Below are 19,404 nucleotides of genomic sequence, written 5' to 3' on the forward strand. Positions count from 1 at the left end.
TGGGGATTCGCGAATCATGATTCAGCCATTCTGCTGATTCCCCTATGTTGTAAGCAGTGAAACTTTTTAAGTCATGCGCAGTTTCGTAGCACCCCCTTAGGTTCAGGTAGCTGAGTTTTTTAGAAGTAAGTTGGAGCTGTACTTTACAGAAGCCATTCCCCATACCTCGGCTACGTGGAGCTAACTAACGTTTCAACGCGCATCCTTAACGCTAGCTACTATATGATTGAAGAACATCACTCTAAGAGTGCATCAACAATTCTAAAAAAAAGGTGACCATCATAATTCAAAATTATGAGGAGAATGCGAGCCGCGCCTGATATACAGACTCGGAGAACTTCAAACGTTCATCTTCATCTCGCAACACTTCAGTATCCCACCTCCTGGCACAGTGATACTTCTTGGCGATTCTCTCAAGCCTCCGTCTGGTCTCCGTCATATCTGAATTGTAATCTGACTATATATCTGCTTATAGCATACCTTACAATCCAGTATCTGCTTTAGGAATCTCTGTTCTGCCATGACATGATTAAGCTGGTATTTTCCCACGTTTGCAGGTCTTCCCCAAGTGTGCCTCCTCCTCTTGTGAATCTTGGACAGTCTATACACTATCACCAACTGTTATTTATTGCAGAACTCGTTAAGTCTTTCAACTCTCTCGTTCGAGTCCCCCATGGTTACTATGTTGTCACCTCCCTTTACATACTGAGTTTCGCTTCCAGTACTCTCACATATTCTCTCCACCCATTCATCATATGTTTGTGAAGTTGGAAAGTATAGCTAAAAGGAAGAGGAGGCGACTGTTAGAAACTTAAACTCTCTAACTGTGTCTGTTTGTTGCAGGATGGCGACTTCACGTGGGACAAGCAAAAGCAGGGTGAGCTCCTGGCTGCCTTTTACTACGGCTACGTTATCGGACACGTTCCCGGCGGCATGCTTGCCGATTACTTTGGAGGGAAGATAGTGTTCGCAGTCAGCGTCTTCGTTTCGTCTCTGCTCTCTGTTCTCTCTCCGGCTTCGGCGTGGGCTGGTGACTACGTCCTCTTTGCCAACAGAGTCGCACAGGGACTGGTGCAGGTACTTTTTACATCGTCATGTGCTTTTATGAAAGCACCCTAGGCTACTCATGACACAACGAGCAGCAACAGGCATTTTCATAAAACTTCCTGGCAGATTAAAACTGTGTGCCGGATTGAGACTCGAACTTGCTACCTTTGCCTTTCGCGGGCAAGTGCTCTACCAACTGAGCTACCCAAGCACGACTCACGCCCTCTCCTCACAGCTTTACTTCTGCTAGTACTTCGTCTCCTAGCTTCCAAACTTTACAGAAGCTCTCCTGCGAACCTTGCAGAACTATCAGTCCTGAAAGAAAGGATATTGCGGAGTCATGGCTTAGCCGCAGCCTGCAGGACGTTTCCAGAATGAGATTTTCACTCTGCAGCGGACTGTGCAGCGATGTGAAACTTCCTGTCAGTTCGAGTCTCCGCGGTGGTCTCGCGGTTCTAGGCGCGCAGTCCGGAACCGCGCGACTGCTACGGTCGCAGGTTCGAATCCTGCCTCGGGCATGGATGTGTGTGATGTCCTTAGGTTAGTTAGGTTTAAGTAGTTCTGAGTTCTACGGGACTGATGACCACAGCTGTTAAGTCCCATAGTGCTCAGAGCCATTTTTGAAGTTCGAGTCTCGGTCCGGCACAGTTTTAATCTACCAGGAAGTTTCATATCAGCGCACACTCTGCTGCAGAGTGAAAATCTCAGTCAGGCATTTTCATACATTAAACAACACCCTCCTTCGCCTTGTAAAACCATGGGTTGGTTGCAAACACTTCCATTTCACATAAATTAATCGTAATGATCTGTTCCGTCTGCACAGCTAAAGCGTTGTGAGATTATTTTTCGTTACATTATATTCCTATGCTGTAAATAAGCGAAATACATTCTAAGACAAAAGAAAACCTACCTGGGTTCCACGAAGGAATTATCCGGATGGGATGGAAATCAGTAGATGTGTTGTAAATGTACAAATAAATGATTTCAATTTCAGAAAAATTGGATGACTTATTCAAGAGAAAAAACTTCGCAAGTCAATAACATGTGGCTTTACCTCTGGACGTTATACATGTAGTTATTCGCCTTCGCACTGACTGATACTGTGGGATATCGTGCCACTTTCTGTCCAACCGGTGCGTTAGAAAGTCAAAATTCCGAGCTCTTTGGAGAGCTCTGTCCATAATGCTCCAAAGGTTCTCAGTTGGGGAGAGATTCAGCTACCTTGTTGGCCAAGGTAGGGCCTAGCAAGCACGAAGACAAGCTGTAGATATCCTCGCCCTTTGCTGGCAGGCATCTCTTGCTGAAATATAAGCCCAGGATGGTTTGCCATGGAGGGAAACAAAATGACCGTCGAATATCGTCGACGTTCCGCTGTCCTGTAAGAGTCTCGCGGATTACATCCAAACGGGTTCTGCTATGAAAAGGATTGGCACTCCAGACCATGCCACCTGACTGTCTCGCTGTATGGCGGACGACAGTCATGTTGGAATCCCAGCTCTTTCTCCTGAATAAATTATCAATGTTTCTGAAATTGTAATCATTTATTTTTTCTGTGCCTGTACATTACATCTTCCGATTTCCATCCCATTCAGATAATTCCTTCTTCGTCCTTTTTCGGTCATAGAGTGTAAATGTCTGGAGGGTAGTTAAAGAGGGAGAACCAGGAAATACGACACCTTGCCAGCATTGACAACGGAGGTTGCTCATTCTTTTTTAGGGTTATTTTGTGAAGCGTATCGCGGCACATATGGACGTCCTGCACTGGAGGCGCGTTTCCGAGTGCTGTTGCGGTGGCGCGCTATGCAGAACGCGGAAAATTCCGAAAACACCTTTGTGACTGTTGTCAAGAGGCGAAGCAGAGCAGGCTGGAGTTCGATGACGGTCACCAAGGAAACCAGACCCTGAAGAAGCAGAGAGCTGTAGTTCCAATGGCAGTGTGCAAGCACCATCAGTGGACTGCAACTGTCAGCGCGGGATGTGGTCGACTGTAATGTGAATGTCGCGAGCTATCGTAGCAGATGGCGTGTTTCTTTCAGAGTCCAGATTGCAGATGGCAACTCACAGACAGGGAGGAAAGAGGGTGGAAGTTTTCGCTTAGCAATAAATTGCTGAGCTTGAAGTGCCGTATGTTCTAGGGTGTGTCTTAATTGCAGTTCGTGAGCACCGATAGTTGTCAGAGTTCTGACCGACCAAAATACAGCACTGCGGTTTCTGGCTGTATCAATGAAATCATCCTGGTATTGTCAGTTGTTGTGAACAAGTACAGCAGGGTCATGGGTAATTCCATAGTGCCATGCCTGTATTTAAGTGTAGTTTTGTGACGTGGCCGTGGTGCTATATGAGTGTAGACTTATTGTTTTGAATTGGAAAACATGGCGAGGCCATTGTGAGATCATTCTGTATTAGCGATAAGCCATGATGCCTTTTACTTGTTTATCCATTTTTGTTGTAGATGTTGTAGTAAGTTGTGTATCAGTGTAGATTGTGTTGCTCTGTCTGTTGTCTGTCTGGGAACGGTGAAGGCGCAGGTAGTAGTGGACTGTAGATCATTCTAATGAGCCATTCTGCTTATTGCGGAAGAATATAGGAAGAAAACAGACGTAATCCGCTGAAATATAGACCCATATCACTATTTTCGATTTGCAGTAGGATTTTGCAATACATACTGTGTTCGAACATCGTAAGTTACTTCGAGGAAAACGATTTGTTAACAAACAGCCAACACAGATTCAGAAAATATCGCTCTTGTGAAACGAAAATAGCTCTTGAATCTCACGAAGTAATGAGTGCTATCGACAGGGGATGTCAAATTGATTCCATATTTTTACTTTTCTAGAAGACTTTTGATACTTTTCCACAGTAAGTGACTTCTTATTGAGTATCGCCTCAGTTGTGCGACTGGATTCGTGAGTGGTCACAGTCCGTAGCAATTGACGGATAGTCATCGAGTACAAAAGAAGTAATATATGGCGTTCCACAGGGAAGTGTTATGGGCCATCTGATGTTCTGCTTAAGCGACTTAAGAGACAATTTCAGTACCACTCTTAGTTCTTCTTGTGAAATTTAAATCACCAACTTTCTCCTGCGGTTGCGAGAATATTTTGTTGGCACCCACATACATAGGGAGAAATGATCATCATAATGAAACAAGAGAAATCAGAGCTCACACAGACAGATTTAAGTATTCTTTTTTCCCGCTGCCGATCGAGAGTGAAAGTTAGAGAAATAGCTTGAAGGTGGTTCGATCAACCCGCTGCCAGCCACTTAATTGTGAATTGCACAGTAATGGTGTACATGTAGATGTTGCTATTTTATTTTGGCTCTCTTTTGCAAAGTCATCTGCGGACAGAAGCAATATTGTATTATGTATGTAATGTGTACCTGTATCTTTTGATAGATTTATACTTTACATCATTGTTGTCCACTCTGATTATTTTATTACTGTCGGGCGAATAATTTTTTTTGTTACCCATTTGTTACCTGAGTTAATTATTGCAAGACGTTGAGCACAAGTGTTTCCTGTATTCACGTGTGCTGTAGTATTGTAAATTGTTGTTTAAAAAAAAGCAACTTGCACAATCTCCAGCCAAACTCCAAATCCTGCGCAACAATTTGGTTGCAAAGCGAAGTAATGTATTTTGCTGGAATGGTGCCTTAGTACAGTAACCTCTGGAAACTGTGTCTTTCACTCCTTTGTCATGTTTCAGCTGTGGTCATTAGGGATGTGGCAAGTGCCTTTTGGCTGCGTAAAGATGGGATGGCCTATGAGGCAGTCATTCGAGAGAGGTCCCCTGCGAGCACTGTGGCCCAGTCAACCCAACAGCTTCGCTAGGTAAAGGGGAAGGTCGTTACAGTTGGGGGGGGGGGGGAGGGGGGAGCACCTGAACATGACTAATGAAATAAATACGAGTGCTAGGTTGGCGCTGACTGAGGCAGAGTTGGTGTTGAAATTTTTCGTGTGCGAGGCTCCCTCTTGTTTTTACTTATGTAGATTGCAGGTTATGTCTACGCATTATGTAAATAGGGTAAATTATTTAATATTTTTAACTAAAGGGGCAGTAAGCAAGGACGTCATAGATAAACTGAAAGGTAAGGTGGCGTAGGTAGATGTTATTACAAGTGGACCGTTGTCAATTACAGCCTTGCAGAGCAGTAGAATGAATATGATACAGGGGAACGATATTTATCAGGCAGAAGAGCTAGAGGTACCAGAGTTAGAAACAGGAGGAGTAAACAGTTTGGTAGAATGTCACACCAACTAGTAGGTATAATGAACAACTGTGAGTTCTTTGTGGATTCGATACCGAGAATAGTGAAGTTTATATATAACTTGGTAGCCTTAAATGAGCAAAAACAGGAGTTGGGGGTTGATTGATATTGAAATGCTGCCGGCCGTTGTGGCCGTGCGGTTCTAGGCGCTTCAGTCTGGAACCGCGTGACCGCTACGGTCGCACGTTCGAATCCTGCATCGGGCATGGATGTGTGTGATGTCCTTAGGTTAGTTGGTTTAAGTAGTTCTAAGTCTAGGGGACTGATGACCTCAGATGTTAAGGATGTGTGTGATGTCCTTAGGTTAGTCAGGTTCAAGTAGTTCTAAGTCTAGGGGACTGATGACCTCAGAAGTTAAGTCCCATAGTGCTAAGAGCCATTTTTTGTTGAAATGCTGCAAATGTTGTAATCACATACCATGGGCTGTTTAGTGCAAAGAGTAGCGGCTGATATTATTGGAAAGGAAATGGTGGCAAGCTTCCATCAAGAGTTGTGTAAGAGAATAATGCCATTTAGAGCCATAAGAAAATTAGTCGATTTCATTACAGGGAACAGTTCGACAACTACATGAATGGGTTAGGGACAGCCATTCATGCGCCTTGTCTTCTAGATACTGAGGCGGAAATCGTAGCTAATATAGTAGAAAGGATCAAACTACAGGTCGGTAGTGCATAATGCTTGCCTCGCCCCGTCAAACATTCAATGACTTAGAGAAATTAGCATGCAATATTGACGGTTTCAGACATGTCTTCGAAGGGATGTAGAAGAGAGGAAGTCGCTAAATATGGAGGGAATGTTCCACGGAATTAAGAGACAAGGTCGGATGAGTGTTTCCTATGCGGCACTACAGGCCATTTTAGATGCGACTACACACAAGGAAATAAAGATTCTACCATGAACAGATTCCCAGGTTTACAGTTGGTGGTGTTAGTTCTGTCGTTACACAGTGTGGTATTAGGGCGACGTTTTTCTGACAGTGAAAAGTGGCCACATTTATATCTTGTAAGATTAACATTGAGCCATCGTGTGTCCTTCTAGATACAGGTAGCTAAGTTATTATGTTAGGAGAAAGTTGGTGCCATACCTAATATGCAGCATACAGATCGCCAGGTTTAATCAGGATATTTCTTACGTTACTGATATTTCGAGTTCAGTGCATATGCTAGGACAGATATATGAGGAACTGAGGATTCGTGATGAGGGTGGCGGAAGAACTTTCCACAGACGTGATTTTGGGGTCAGATATCCTTAGGGTGATGGAAGTTGTTCCTAATTTGGGTCCTGACTATTTCACCTTCCAATTCTGTGAGAATCTCCTTCTGCCAGCACTCTTACGTTTCTACAGTCACAATACAACAGAAGCGAGGTGAGGATGTCAAAGTTCATTTGGAACACTTGCCCTTGAGCGAGAGAAAATAGATAAATCAGTTGTGTGCTCAATTTAAGGATGTTCTGGTGAACAAGCTGGGGCCCACCAGTCTGATTAAATATCGAACTGAGTTGTCTGATATGATGCCATATCGTTTGCTGCTGTCCCTTTTGAATGAATTAAAATGGGCTAGTGGAGGAGATGTTAGAGCAAGGGATCATTCGTCAGTCTAAGTCACTACATTTTGCACCTATGTTCTCAGTGTCAAAACTGTCAGGTAAACCCAGCATGATAGTGGATTGTAGAGAACTAAATAAGAAGGTAGTTCCCTTACCCACAACGCTGCTGGATTTGCAAATGTATTTTAGATCGTTCGCATGTGCCAAAATATAGACAATCTTAGATCTCAATTAGCTGTGCAGTCAGATTATTTCAGCTGAGGGGTTAGGCATTTGCTAAGGACTGGTACCTTTTTGAAATTAATTGCTTGCCCTTCAGGCTCACAATGCATGTGGCAATGTTGTCTCCACTAGTGGATATAATATTTTCCGATATCAAGTTTAAATTTGTATATCATTATCTTCACAATTTAGTGAATGAAGGAAGAGCTGTGAGGAGCATATTGAGTATTTACAAGAAATCTTCACGTGCTTTAAGTTAGCAGTAGTATATCTATGGGGCATCTGAACAGCTTTGACCAACACTGAACCTTGATGACATCATGTGGAGTCACTGGCCTTCTATAAATAACATCATTATAATGACAGATGGCAATATTTTAAAAATGAGAAGAAATGTAAAAGTTAATGAACGTTCTACTAGGAAATTTAAAAATATTCGAAATGGTGGGTGATAAGAAATTTAAAAATCAAAATGAAACAGCCAGTGAAAGCAAAGCATATTTTTTTGTCGAAGTCCGCCATGTTCAAAATTATTTTCGTTTTCAGTTTTTGCACATATTAAAAAATATCCAATTATATTACAATGTTTCCAAAAGCTTTTCTTGTTTTCACCTGAACTGGGCACTATGTTCAAAAGTATTCGATTATTTATCGTAAATTACATAAGTACACACACACACACACACACACACACACACACACACACACACACATACATACATTGCACATGTGCCAAATAATGTACCAACTCATCAGTAAACTTAGTCTGCTTCTTTGTAATGTATTACAGAGTTTATGGGAAGGAGAAAAGCTCAGACAATAATACTCTTGATGTAAAATTTGATATTAAAACGTTAACATTCCACAGAAAGCTAGATGGACGCATTTACTTACAATCTGGCGATGACAATAAGTATTCAAACTTTAAAATGTTCAATGTTTTTAACATTAAATGTTTCACATTTTTCTCACATACACAATACAAAAGTATTCTAGAGGCAAAGAAGATTACATTCTGAAGACAGTTGGATGCACGATTGGTTGTCTGTGTGCATTTACATACACCATTCAGGACAGCTTATTGCTTACTCTGTAGCAAGAATGCGGCATATTCGGAGCTTAAACTGTACAAAGTTCCTATATTCAATATTTTTCCATTTTCCACACATGTAAAATATAATCACATCTAATGTTTTTACATTTTGCCACACATGCATAATAAAATCAGTCATTATCGCGTTTCAGTTTCATTTTCACATATTCACAATAAAATCAACCACCAAAAACGGTTAGTGGCACTGCTTTTGGTGTGGAAGGATTTGGGTTCGATTCCTGATGCATCCTCAGACTGATCTGAGGTAGCGTTGTCTGGAATGGGATACACTCAGCCTCACAATAAAACCAGTCACCATCATTTTTCAGATGGCTAATATATTCACCTTATCCAGAAGTATAAACCATTTATCATCTTTTGCAGGTAAAGGTAACTTGTGCTGTTTAGCTGTAGGAACTACACACTGCTTTGATTGAATTACATTCTGCACAGTTGCTTTAACTTCCAAATTCACATAGCCTGTAATCACCAGTACTGAAATCCTTCACAGAAGATTGTTTTACATCCCTTGCTCTTTGCTTTATGTGCCCTCACTCGACCTCAAGCGTATAGATTTCTACTGTCAGTTCTATGAACAAGCATTAGCATTTAGTCAATATACAAACACGGAAAAAATCTTATAGAATCGATCAGTTATTCCGGCTTCATCCACACATTTCCATAGTACTTGCAATGGCGAGTGAAGCTTCAGCAGCCTTCTAAAATCAAGAGGCGTAATTTTGAGATTTTAACTTGTGGTACTAAAGGCCTGTCATCTGCTGATTATATTAACTTATGCTGTCACAGAGTGCTCCCATAGTGCTCAGAGCCATTTGTCACAGAGTGCAACCACATGTCACTTCACTTCCATATGTCACCGTTATATCGCAAAATTTTAACAAAATCCTCTATGCATCACTGTGTCACATCAAAATTGTAACAAATTATCCTTTTATAGCAAAAATTGTAACAAACAGCATATTTTACAGGAGAATTGTAACAAATTGTTAACATATTACAGCAAAAATGTAACCAAGTGTCAACATATTACAGCAAAATTGTAACAAATTTTCTCCATGGTACAGCAAAAATGTAACAAACAGACCCATGTTACAGCAAAACTATAATAAATATCCACACATTTTACAGCAAACCAATCACAGATTGTCCTACATGTCACAGCAAAACTGTGACAAATATCGCATGTTACAGTGAAACTAACAAATTGATCCATGTTAGAACAAAGCTGAAACAAATTTACCAACCATCTTACACCAAAACTGTAACATTTTCCCCTCCATGTTACAGTGAAACTGTAACAAGTTACTGGGTATTATCAAATGACTTTTGTCACCTCAGTGTATTGTTGACACTGTGTAATTGCAATCTGTTGAGTGTGGTATCAGAGATGGTATTGCTCACTCTCACTGCACACTTAGCACTTCGACATACAGCTGAACACAATAGGTTCATAGCTTACTATAATGAAAGTATAGGTATGTTTTATATTGTACACCTCAATGTAACAGTTTGTATAGCTTACCCATATAGTTATACCCACCAATCCCTGAATTTGCACTGATATATATTGACGGTTTTAATGTTGTGAACATATCTGATGATTCAGATATGGGCTACATTTTTAGAAGAGAATGTTGAATATACAGAAAGTTTACATGAACTTGATTCTGATCTGTCATTATGTACAGAGAAAATTTTATCATCACCTAGCTTCAACAAGCAGGCGTTCCCAAGAAGCTCATTTCTATATTAAACGATAAGAAAAATTATGTGATTCAATATAGAATTCAAAGTAGTGACTGAAAAGTAATATTATTCCAAGCTAAATTTACCAGTTATTGTAGTTCTGTCATGCTGCCCGGATGAAAACGTATGTGGGTATTAGTGCTGAGAAATGCATAAAGCAAAGAACGGTTTCGAAAAAATTCTTCAGGCTCATAAATAATTGTATTTTTGGTAGAACTATACAAAAAGCGAGAAAAATGTGTGGTCTGAAGCTAGTAATGAGCTGGGATGGTAGATGTAGAGTTACTACTCTGACTGCAAAGCCGAATTCAAGTGGAGATTTGTTTTTAATAAAAATTGAATTAAGTGGGCTTAACACTGCTTGTGATAAACCTGTAGCTCTAGGAATGGCTATTTTAGATATTTCCAAGACGCTACATGTAGCTTATCGTCCTGGTTATATTCTGAAAAACCTTGAGCCAAAAAATGTAAAAATGTGTTACACAGGTGGTTATAGCCTTATATAGTCTGTAACGGTTTCAAGTACTTACGACTGTATTAAAAGTGATGTGCATAGGTTGTTTGGCACTTTGGCTTATTCTGATTAACGTTTATAGCATTCCATGTGTCAATAAAATGAAAATGAGTTTATTGAAAGATGGATTGACAGAACAGATTTTTGCTGACTTCATAGGACTGAGAGCAAAGATGAACCTTCTCAGTACTTACACACAACATACAATGTGTAAAGTGTGAAACACTCTTTATCAAAAGACCTTAATACTGATGACTGTGAGGGATGTATGTTAAATGATAATGGAGCGTCCATTGTGCAGTATATAATTCAAAGTTACACTCAGTTTCGACCATAACACACTATAAATTCACAACTTTGCCAAAAGATGGTAAGAATTTCATACATCTGATTAGGTGAATGCATTTGCTTGAGGTCAGACAATCACATGAAAAATGATATGATAATGATAGATTTTATTGTGTATGAAAAATGTAAATTGCAGATTTATTGCAAATTATTTTTGTAAATTTTAGCTATATTTCGTCTTTGTAACTGACATGAATTTCTTTCTGATCTACTACATGTTGACTGAACTCGCAATTGCCAGAAGAATATGTTCTTGTTACCTTGAGTTCAAGTATGATGTATGCTTTTTGATAAATCGAAAATTTATGTAACTTAAAATATTTGCAAATATAAGTAAGCCAGAAAAACCCATTGTAATTTCACAGAAAGTGAATGTGGGAAAAAATGTAAAGGATTCAACAATTTAAGCTCTGAATATGACGTGTCATAGTTAAAGTGTGTGCAATAGGCTCAGCTGAATGTTGTATGTAAAGATGTGTGTGAAAAATGTAAAAATATGAATGTAAAATAATTATACTATTTCAACTCTGATTCTTCCATGTCATAGCTACAGTGTATGTTTATTTGCGCACTCAACCTTAGTATAATCTTTTTTTACAATAAATTTTATGTCTAGAGTATTTTTCTTGTCTAAGTTTCGTCCTTCTCATTCCCTCTGTAAAATATTACAGAGATGAAATTTACAGATGATTAGACCAACAATATTGAATCTGAACAGAGAGGTGTAATCTACTGCTGATGAGGTGGTATAGTGTTTAACATAAATATTAGTGGAGCATTGAAGGGGAGACATGATCTTTACTGATGATGAGATAGTACAGCGGAGTATGAGAACAGAGAAAGCTGAAATACACAGGTGGAATACAATGTCTTTGTATTTACGAAACTTGTTTGATAAATAATCTAGTACTTTTGAACATGCCATTTGGAGAAGCTTGTGGAATTACTGTAGTATAATTGGATACTTTTAAAAATGAGGCAAAAATAAAGAATTAAGATAGTTTTGAAAATGGAAGATTTTGGCAAAAAATATTCTGTGGTGCCATTTGCTATTTCATTTCAATAAAAAAATTTTGGACACTACCTTTGTTTTTTAAATTTCTTACCATTCATCATGTAACACATTTCTAAATTTCCTGTCAGCAGTATCTCTGATTTTTAAGTTTCTCGCCATCCACCATCTTTGATTTTTATATTTTCCGGCATCTGACCTCTTGGAATTTAAAATTTTCCGAAATCCTCCATGTTGATGACTTGATGTCTTCACGGTCAATGTCAGTGAAAATGTTCCAGAAGCTTCATAGAAATACCACTTGTTGCTGTTTTGTTTTGGCGTCCTCTTGTAAAGCCAGTTGTGTGCAGAAGTAATGTTATTTTACAGGAGTTTGTAGAATGTGTACCTGCATGTTATGATAAGGTTTTGTTGTATATTGTTGTTGCCCACTGTGGAAATCAGATTATTCAATTACCATGGAGCGAATAATTGTTTGGTTTTTAGTTATGTTATTAGTTAACTGAAGTAAATTACTGCAAGAAGTTAAGCGCAAGTGTTTGCTTTATTCATGTCTGCTCTGGTACTGTAAATTGTGGCTCAACAAAAAAATACTGATTAAAAGTCCACAACTGCACACCTTCAGCAAAACCTAATTCCCGTCCAAATGCGACGCCATAATTTATAGTTACTTCTGTATGCTACAATTTGTTTTATTTTTTTCTCTAAATTGTAATTTGAAGTACATGCATTGGTGCGCACAGTAAGTTTCAGAAGTGATGTTTCGTAAGCGACCTTACATAAAGCAACAGAGAGTTCAGTTACAGCTGGGAATCAGTGACGTATAATCTAGAATTAGAATTATGACTTACAAGTGAAGTTAATAGTTTCTCTCTGTTCTAGGGTGGAATAATACCAACCATACAAACTCTTATCTGCAGGTGGGCGCCAGACCACGAAAGAAGCAAGTTCTCTATAATTTTTCTAGGTAAGCTGCGAAATTTGTAAGCCTTGTGACTTAGTTGCTCTAAATGGTATCGACTCTTCTGTTCCGTAATGACAACACTGTTTGTCGGTAGAACCGATAATTATACTGAACTCGTTGTCCTATTGTTATTTTAATGATACTGATTAAACATTATAGCGCTACGCACTAAATTTGCTCAGGTTTTCTTCCGGTCATTATTTTACAGACAACGTTTGCGTGTAGTCGCTGCAATTGTGTATTACATTTGCTTGTCAGAACCATAAATTAATTAGATCTGCATTAAGCTTATATACTTACAACCTCCACTTTTAAGGAGAGGGTTTTCCTTTGCAGTGGAGAAATAAACTTTGCTTAGTAACTTAGACTTCCTTAGTATTTTTTATGTATATAGGACTCACGGCAGTTAGTCAAATAGCATGAAATTTTCAGTTTCCTTTGCCCTTAGTCCTTGGTCAAAACAAACAGATAACGTAAGAGTTACGCCTCGAAAAACCACAGAAGCGTATGCGTAGATGGCATTAATTGTATTTGATTGTAGACATATGGCGGAACTGCAAACAGCTGGTGTAAGTATGGTTTGTTGAAATATGTTCCGAGATCGTGTACATACATTGACGATCATGCTATGCGTAACTGTTCATGACTTGTGAGATCTGATTTTTAATCCTTTCTAGGATGATGTATCCGTATTTATTACGCATTTGAGAATGGGGAATGCACGAAACTAGCTACTAGCGCTTAAAAAAGTACCATTTTGAAATAACTGCCTGATGGAGATGATATTCTTCAAAAGAACGTTTAGGCTCGTAAGGCTGTGGTTACATGAAACACATCCAGATATCGCATTTTAGGCGAGTTTTCAGCGAAGATGACAGTCCATAGTTGCGGTTTCGATTTACACCACATTTTTCACGGCGCCACAATAAGTAACAAGTGTTTAGAAAATTTGTGTGCATCTACGCTGCTTTCTGACACACGATTAGGAAGGACCAGGTAATGTTTGCCCCAAGTTGATGTGATGCTTTAGTTGGCTTAATGCTATCTTACTATACTTATATAGTGATACAGTTTTTAACGTCTGTTTTGGGAAGCTTATTTATATGGTGATGGATTTGTCATACAGCCCATGTTGAGAAGCTAATTTACGTTAAATACAATTTTTGTGATTCATAAATGTAATACATTACTAAATTTACAATCATTGAAAATAACCATATAATTTTAGTAGATGCATGAATTTAGATCAGATATAACCTTTTTGTTTTAAAAAACGTATCTAGTTAGACTATAACTAGATTTATCACGCTTATTCTTTGGAAAGTTTCTCTTTCCATGAAGTGTTTGCACCCAAACAGTTGACATTTTACACCACACACAAATTCTAAGACTAGAAACACAATTATGTATAATCTATTAATAGTAATTTCGGGGTGTCTTTCCTAGATCTTAGTTATAATTTTGAGACAAATGGAGCGTTGGTAGAGAGACCTTTACTTGGCTATGTTAGACAAATTCATTGTTAGGAAGTTCATAGTCAATGTTCTGGTACTGAGTGATTTGTGGCTTTCATACTATGTACATGGGCAACACCATACGTTAGAGTGGCCAATGTTTGTCGGAAGGCTAAATACAGCTTAGTGGACCTCAGGAGTCTTTTAGCGGTGACCGTATTATCGTTTTCTTACACTCACTACCTAAATTTTGGGCGACCTAGCAGCATAAATGCCTCACATAAAATGTAGCAACAGAAGTCTTCGCCACCCCCCCTCCCTCCCCCTCACCTCTCGCATTCTGAAAAATTCGTCACTGGTGTGTCCTTATCCTTATTAGGTCAGACTGAATTCTTTCCCCCACCAATCAAGTTACTTTAGTAACGTTCATTGTTCTTGATCAACGCCTTCTTCTTCCTACACTTCAGTACATACACAGATTGTTAACAGTCACTTCTCATAACACAGTCCACAGATCGGGCGAAATTCAGAGTTTCTCCTCTATCCAAAATAATATGGAAAACTTCGGTATACTGCTTTCTCTTGAGGAAACTGCTGCTAGTTCTACGACTCTCTGTGTATTGTTAGCTTTGGCATCCCATTGCCTACCGTGCTGAATCTTGAAAAACCTCCAGTCTCGTAAATCTTGGTTCTTGACTTTCTTCTCTCTTCTAAACCTTCCCATCTGGCTATACCCCTTCTGCTTCGATTGTCACTACCAGAATTCTTCTCGAAAATTTTGATGGGCTAATGTAACAACGTTGTAGCAATCTTTTTCTTGAAAGTTCTACGTTCTACTCGCTTGCGTACGTTACTACTGCTTCCGCTGTTTCCATCTCAACGAAGGCTGTGTAATCTTCCTGGACACAAAAATTATCACCAGTTAATTCTGTAACTAAGTCCATCTGACCATTCGCTTCTGAGTCTCGACCAAGGCTCTCTATATTTCAAAACTTAGCGTTCTCTTCTTCACATTACTCCAACCATTCAATTCGCCAAGGAAAACACTTCTTCTTAGAAAAAATGGCAGATTTTTATGCTAATACAGTGTAATCTTGACATAGGACTAACGTACACCTCAACACTTCTGAGTGCAGACTTCGACTACTTCATTTCAGTTGTTACCACCACATTAATAAAATTTATAACAGAGTAAATTTTCCCTACTGGACCAAAGCGTCAGAGTACACAAAAGTTACATACAATTACATTAAAAGGAAAATAACAAATTCGTACAACTCGTTGCATCACAATACACTTATATTAAGACACGAAATAAATAAAAGAAATTAAACTGAATGGCTAATTAGAAAATTTATTACACACTTCAGCAAAACATTGGACTAATGTAAAGCTGCTTGATTATAAAACAAGCGCTGCCTTTCGTGCCCTTGGACTCATACAAATGCAGTCTGCTTTCTATACAAGTTGTAAATAATTTTCAGCTACTTATATTTCATTCCTGCTGCCATCAAAGCTCCAATGAGAGTATTCGTGTCAACAGTGTCAAAAGCTTTCTCTAAATCTACAAGTGCTATAAACATAGGTTTGCCTTTCTTTAACGTGTTTTCTAACGCAGACGTAGGGTCCGTATATGCCTCTCGTGTTCCTACGTTTCTCCGGAATGCAAACTGATCATACCCAAGGTCGACTTCAACCACTTTTTTTCATTCCTCTGTAATATTTTGCAGCCATACCTTATTATATTGATAGTTCTGTAATATTCATACCTGTAAGTTCCTACCTTTTTTGTTACTGGAATTACTACTTTCTTGTTGAAGTCTGTGGGAATTTTGCGTGTGTCATATTTCTTGCACATCGGGTGGAACAGTTTTCTCAAGGCTAGCTCTCCCAAGAATCTCATTAATTCTGAGGAGTGTTGTCTAATCCAAGGGTCTTATTTGGACGTGACTGTCAGTGCTCGGTCAACTTCTTCTCAAAGTATCTTATCTCCCAACTCATCTTCATTTACTTCCTCCTTCCTTTCTATGATGTTGCCTTTATTTTCCACATAGCCGTTCAATATATTCCTTCCACCTTTCAGCTTTCCCTTCTTTGCTTAACACTGCCTTGTCATCTCTCCCTCTGATACTCATTCAGCTTTTTTCTCCGAATGTCCCTTTAATTTTCCTGCTGGTGGCATCTATCTTTCCTCTAGTGATGGATGCTTCTACCATTCTTCCATATCAAGTCTAACAATTATGGTTTTTCGATTTTACACTTCCCGCCAGTCTCAGTTTTTAGACGTTGGTATTCCATTTTGATTGCTTCATTTGCTGTACTTTTATACTTTATCCTTTAGTCATTTTGATCTCATAATTCATGCGTTAATCAAGAATTTCCTTTGGGCTCTGTATTTTTGCCTGTTGAACCTCTGCTGCCTTGAGCTCACCTCTCAAAGCCACCCACTTGTTTTCTATTGTATCTCTTATTACTTATTTGTCTTCCATTGTATTCCTTACCCCTCATTCAGTCAGTCGGTGCATAATTCTCCCTTTGAAACGCTCAGCAACCTCTGGTTCTTTTGACTCATCTGAGTCCCATTTCCTTAATTTTCTACCATTCCGCAATACCTTCAGTTTTAATCTGCAAATCATACCAAATAAATTGTTAGGGGTGTCCTCATATACCTTTGCGAAAGTTCTGCAGTTTAAAGTGTGGTCTCGAATTCTCTGTCTTACCATTATGCGATCTACTGGAAACTTTCTTGTTCGTCCACGTCTTTTCCACGTATACAACCTCCTCTCACTATTTCTATATAAAGCACTGACAAAGATTAAATTATGCGCTGTGCAAAATTATCCCAGGTGGCGTCCTCTTTCATCACTTTCTTCCAGTCCATGTTCTCCTAATATTTTTCTTTCTCTTCCTTTTCTTGCTAACGAACTCTAGCCCCCAACACAGTTCAGTATCCCTCTCCCTTAACTATCTAAATAATTACTTCGATCTCTTCGTATGTTCTTTCAGTCTCTTCATCCTCTGTGGTAGGAGTTGACTTCGTGTCTATCTTGGCTAGGAAAATGCGTTCATTATGCTGTTCTTAGTAGTTTATCCGCTTTCCTATTTTCTTTATTACTGTAAAACCTACTACTGCATTAACCTGATCTGGCTTTGTATTTATAACCATGTGCTCAACCTACCAGAAGTTCTGCTCATCTTGCCATCAAACCTCCCTAATTCTCACTATATCCAAATTCAGCCTATCCATTTCTCTTTTTAAATTCTCTAGGCTACCTAAGTGATTAAGGGATCTGACATTCCACACTCTGACTCATAGAGTGCCAATTATGTTGTTCCTGATGACATCCTCCTTAGTAGTCCAAGTTCAGAGATTGAAATGGGGGTTATTTTATCTCCGGTACATTTTACCCAAGAGGATTCCACAAGTATTTAACTTTAGTACAACTTTATGCCCTCGGGAAAAATAACAGCTGTAGTTTCCCCTTGCTTTCACCCATTTGCTACAGCGTATCAAGGCCATTTTAACTGATGTTAGAAGGCCATCTCAGTCAATCATCCAGACTGTTGCCTCTGTAGCTACCGAAAAGGCTACTTGCCCTCTTCAGGAATGATATGTTAGTCCAGCCCCTCCATAGATAATCCTCCGTTGTAGTTACACGTATCTGTATCTTTGAGGCACCAAAGTCACCCCACCTCTACGAGATTCATGGTTCGTGGGAGACAAATTCTACAAAAAAACTCTATGAAAGACTTTTCGTAATTGCAGTAATGTCAGACGCGTTTCATAGAATACCGAAGAAAAAAGGATGTTTGGAATATGACATATTGGCCACTAGAATCGACTGTATACATTGCAGTACACTCTGTGAACATAATAGTGATACATGAATGCTCGATTTTCTCCTGCACGAGATTGTAATTAAAAGCATGCTAGGTTTACTTGATCTTCCTGCAGGGCAATACGTCGGTACGGTGTTATCAATGGCAGCAACAGGCGCTCTATGCGCGACGTCGCTACGATGGCCTCTGACCTTCTACGTGTTTGGCGGCGTCGGACTGCTATGGTGTCTGCCATGGTGGCTGCTGGCTTCTGATTCGCCAGCACAGCACAAGAACATCGACCCGGATGAGCGTCGATACATCGAGGCCACTATACAATCGAGTGCCAAGGTACAGTTCCCTCTTTTTTTTTTTGTATTTCATCAGCCTCCCGAGTGGTTGCACGCCTCCCATCCTGACTTCCTCTCCCGTGTCAACCTCTTCATCTCAGGGTAGCACTTACACCAAATATGCTCAATTATTTGATGGATATGTTCCAATTTCGGTCGTCCCCTACAAGGTTTGGCCTTTACGGCTGCTTCTATCAGAACGAAAATTATTCCCTGATGACTTAATACATGTCCAATTATCCTGTACCTTCTTCTCCTCGATGTTTTTTATACATTCCTTGCCTCTGTGACGCTGCCGACAACCTTACCATTTCTGAACAGTCCACATAGTTTTCAGCATCCTGTAGCATTACAACTCAAACGCTTTTATTGTTCCCGGTTTTCCCAAGTCCATGTTATGCTCCAAACGTCATTCTCAAAATTTCTTCCCCAAATTAAAGACTATGTTTGATCTAGCATTTCTTTCTTTCTTTATTGGCGTTTGGCCATCGACAAATAGCTGTTCATCACATTTACATAGTACTGCATCATTATTAATGGTTATTCTACTCTGCATTTCGTTAACTGGTATATAAAAAGAAATTAGGGTATGAGTAAATGATTGATACCTGACACCACTACAAACTACTTACAAAGTAATTATACGTTAACAATACAGAAACACATATTGTAGCATCATACAAAATATCATGTACACAGTATATCTAGATATTTGAGTCATACATATTGAACTGGCTGAACATTACATTTAATAACAGTTCATACTTTTGAATCGACAGCAACACTACAGCCGGTGTCGGAAGGGGAACGTTAAAAGATTTTTTCTGTGTCTTGTGTCTGGTGCACGAGAATCGTAAATGGTACACGTCTCCTTCTTCACTGCATAAACGACATAATGGAGATTCCTTCAGTACTATTCGTAACAGGTGGGATGGAAATTTGACACAATTTAAGAGCATGTGCAAAATGATTGTTATGAATCGTTTGCTTCTATTCT

General features: G+C 39.2%; 1 protein-coding gene across 1 annotated transcript in view; it reads left to right on the forward strand.

Annotated features, from left to right (window-relative positions):
- The window catches only part of LOC126474671 (sialin-like), an 84,032-nt gene that overhangs the window by 24,093 nt on the left and 40,535 nt on the right, over window positions 1-19,404 (forward strand). The window contains exons 3-5 of the mRNA XM_050102150.1: window positions 844-1,077; window positions 12,703-12,787; window positions 18,194-18,408. Of these exons, the coding sequence (XP_049958107.1) occupies window positions 844-1,077; window positions 12,703-12,787; window positions 18,194-18,408 (534 nt within the window). The remainder of the gene's footprint in view (window positions 1-843; window positions 1,078-12,702; window positions 12,788-18,193; window positions 18,409-19,404) is intronic.

Source organism: Schistocerca serialis, chromosome 4 (genome assembly GCF_023864345.2).
Source record: "Schistocerca serialis cubense isolate TAMUIC-IGC-003099 chromosome 4, iqSchSeri2.2, whole genome shotgun sequence".
Taxonomy (NCBI): Eukaryota; Metazoa; Arthropoda; class Insecta; order Orthoptera; family Acrididae; genus Schistocerca; species Schistocerca serialis.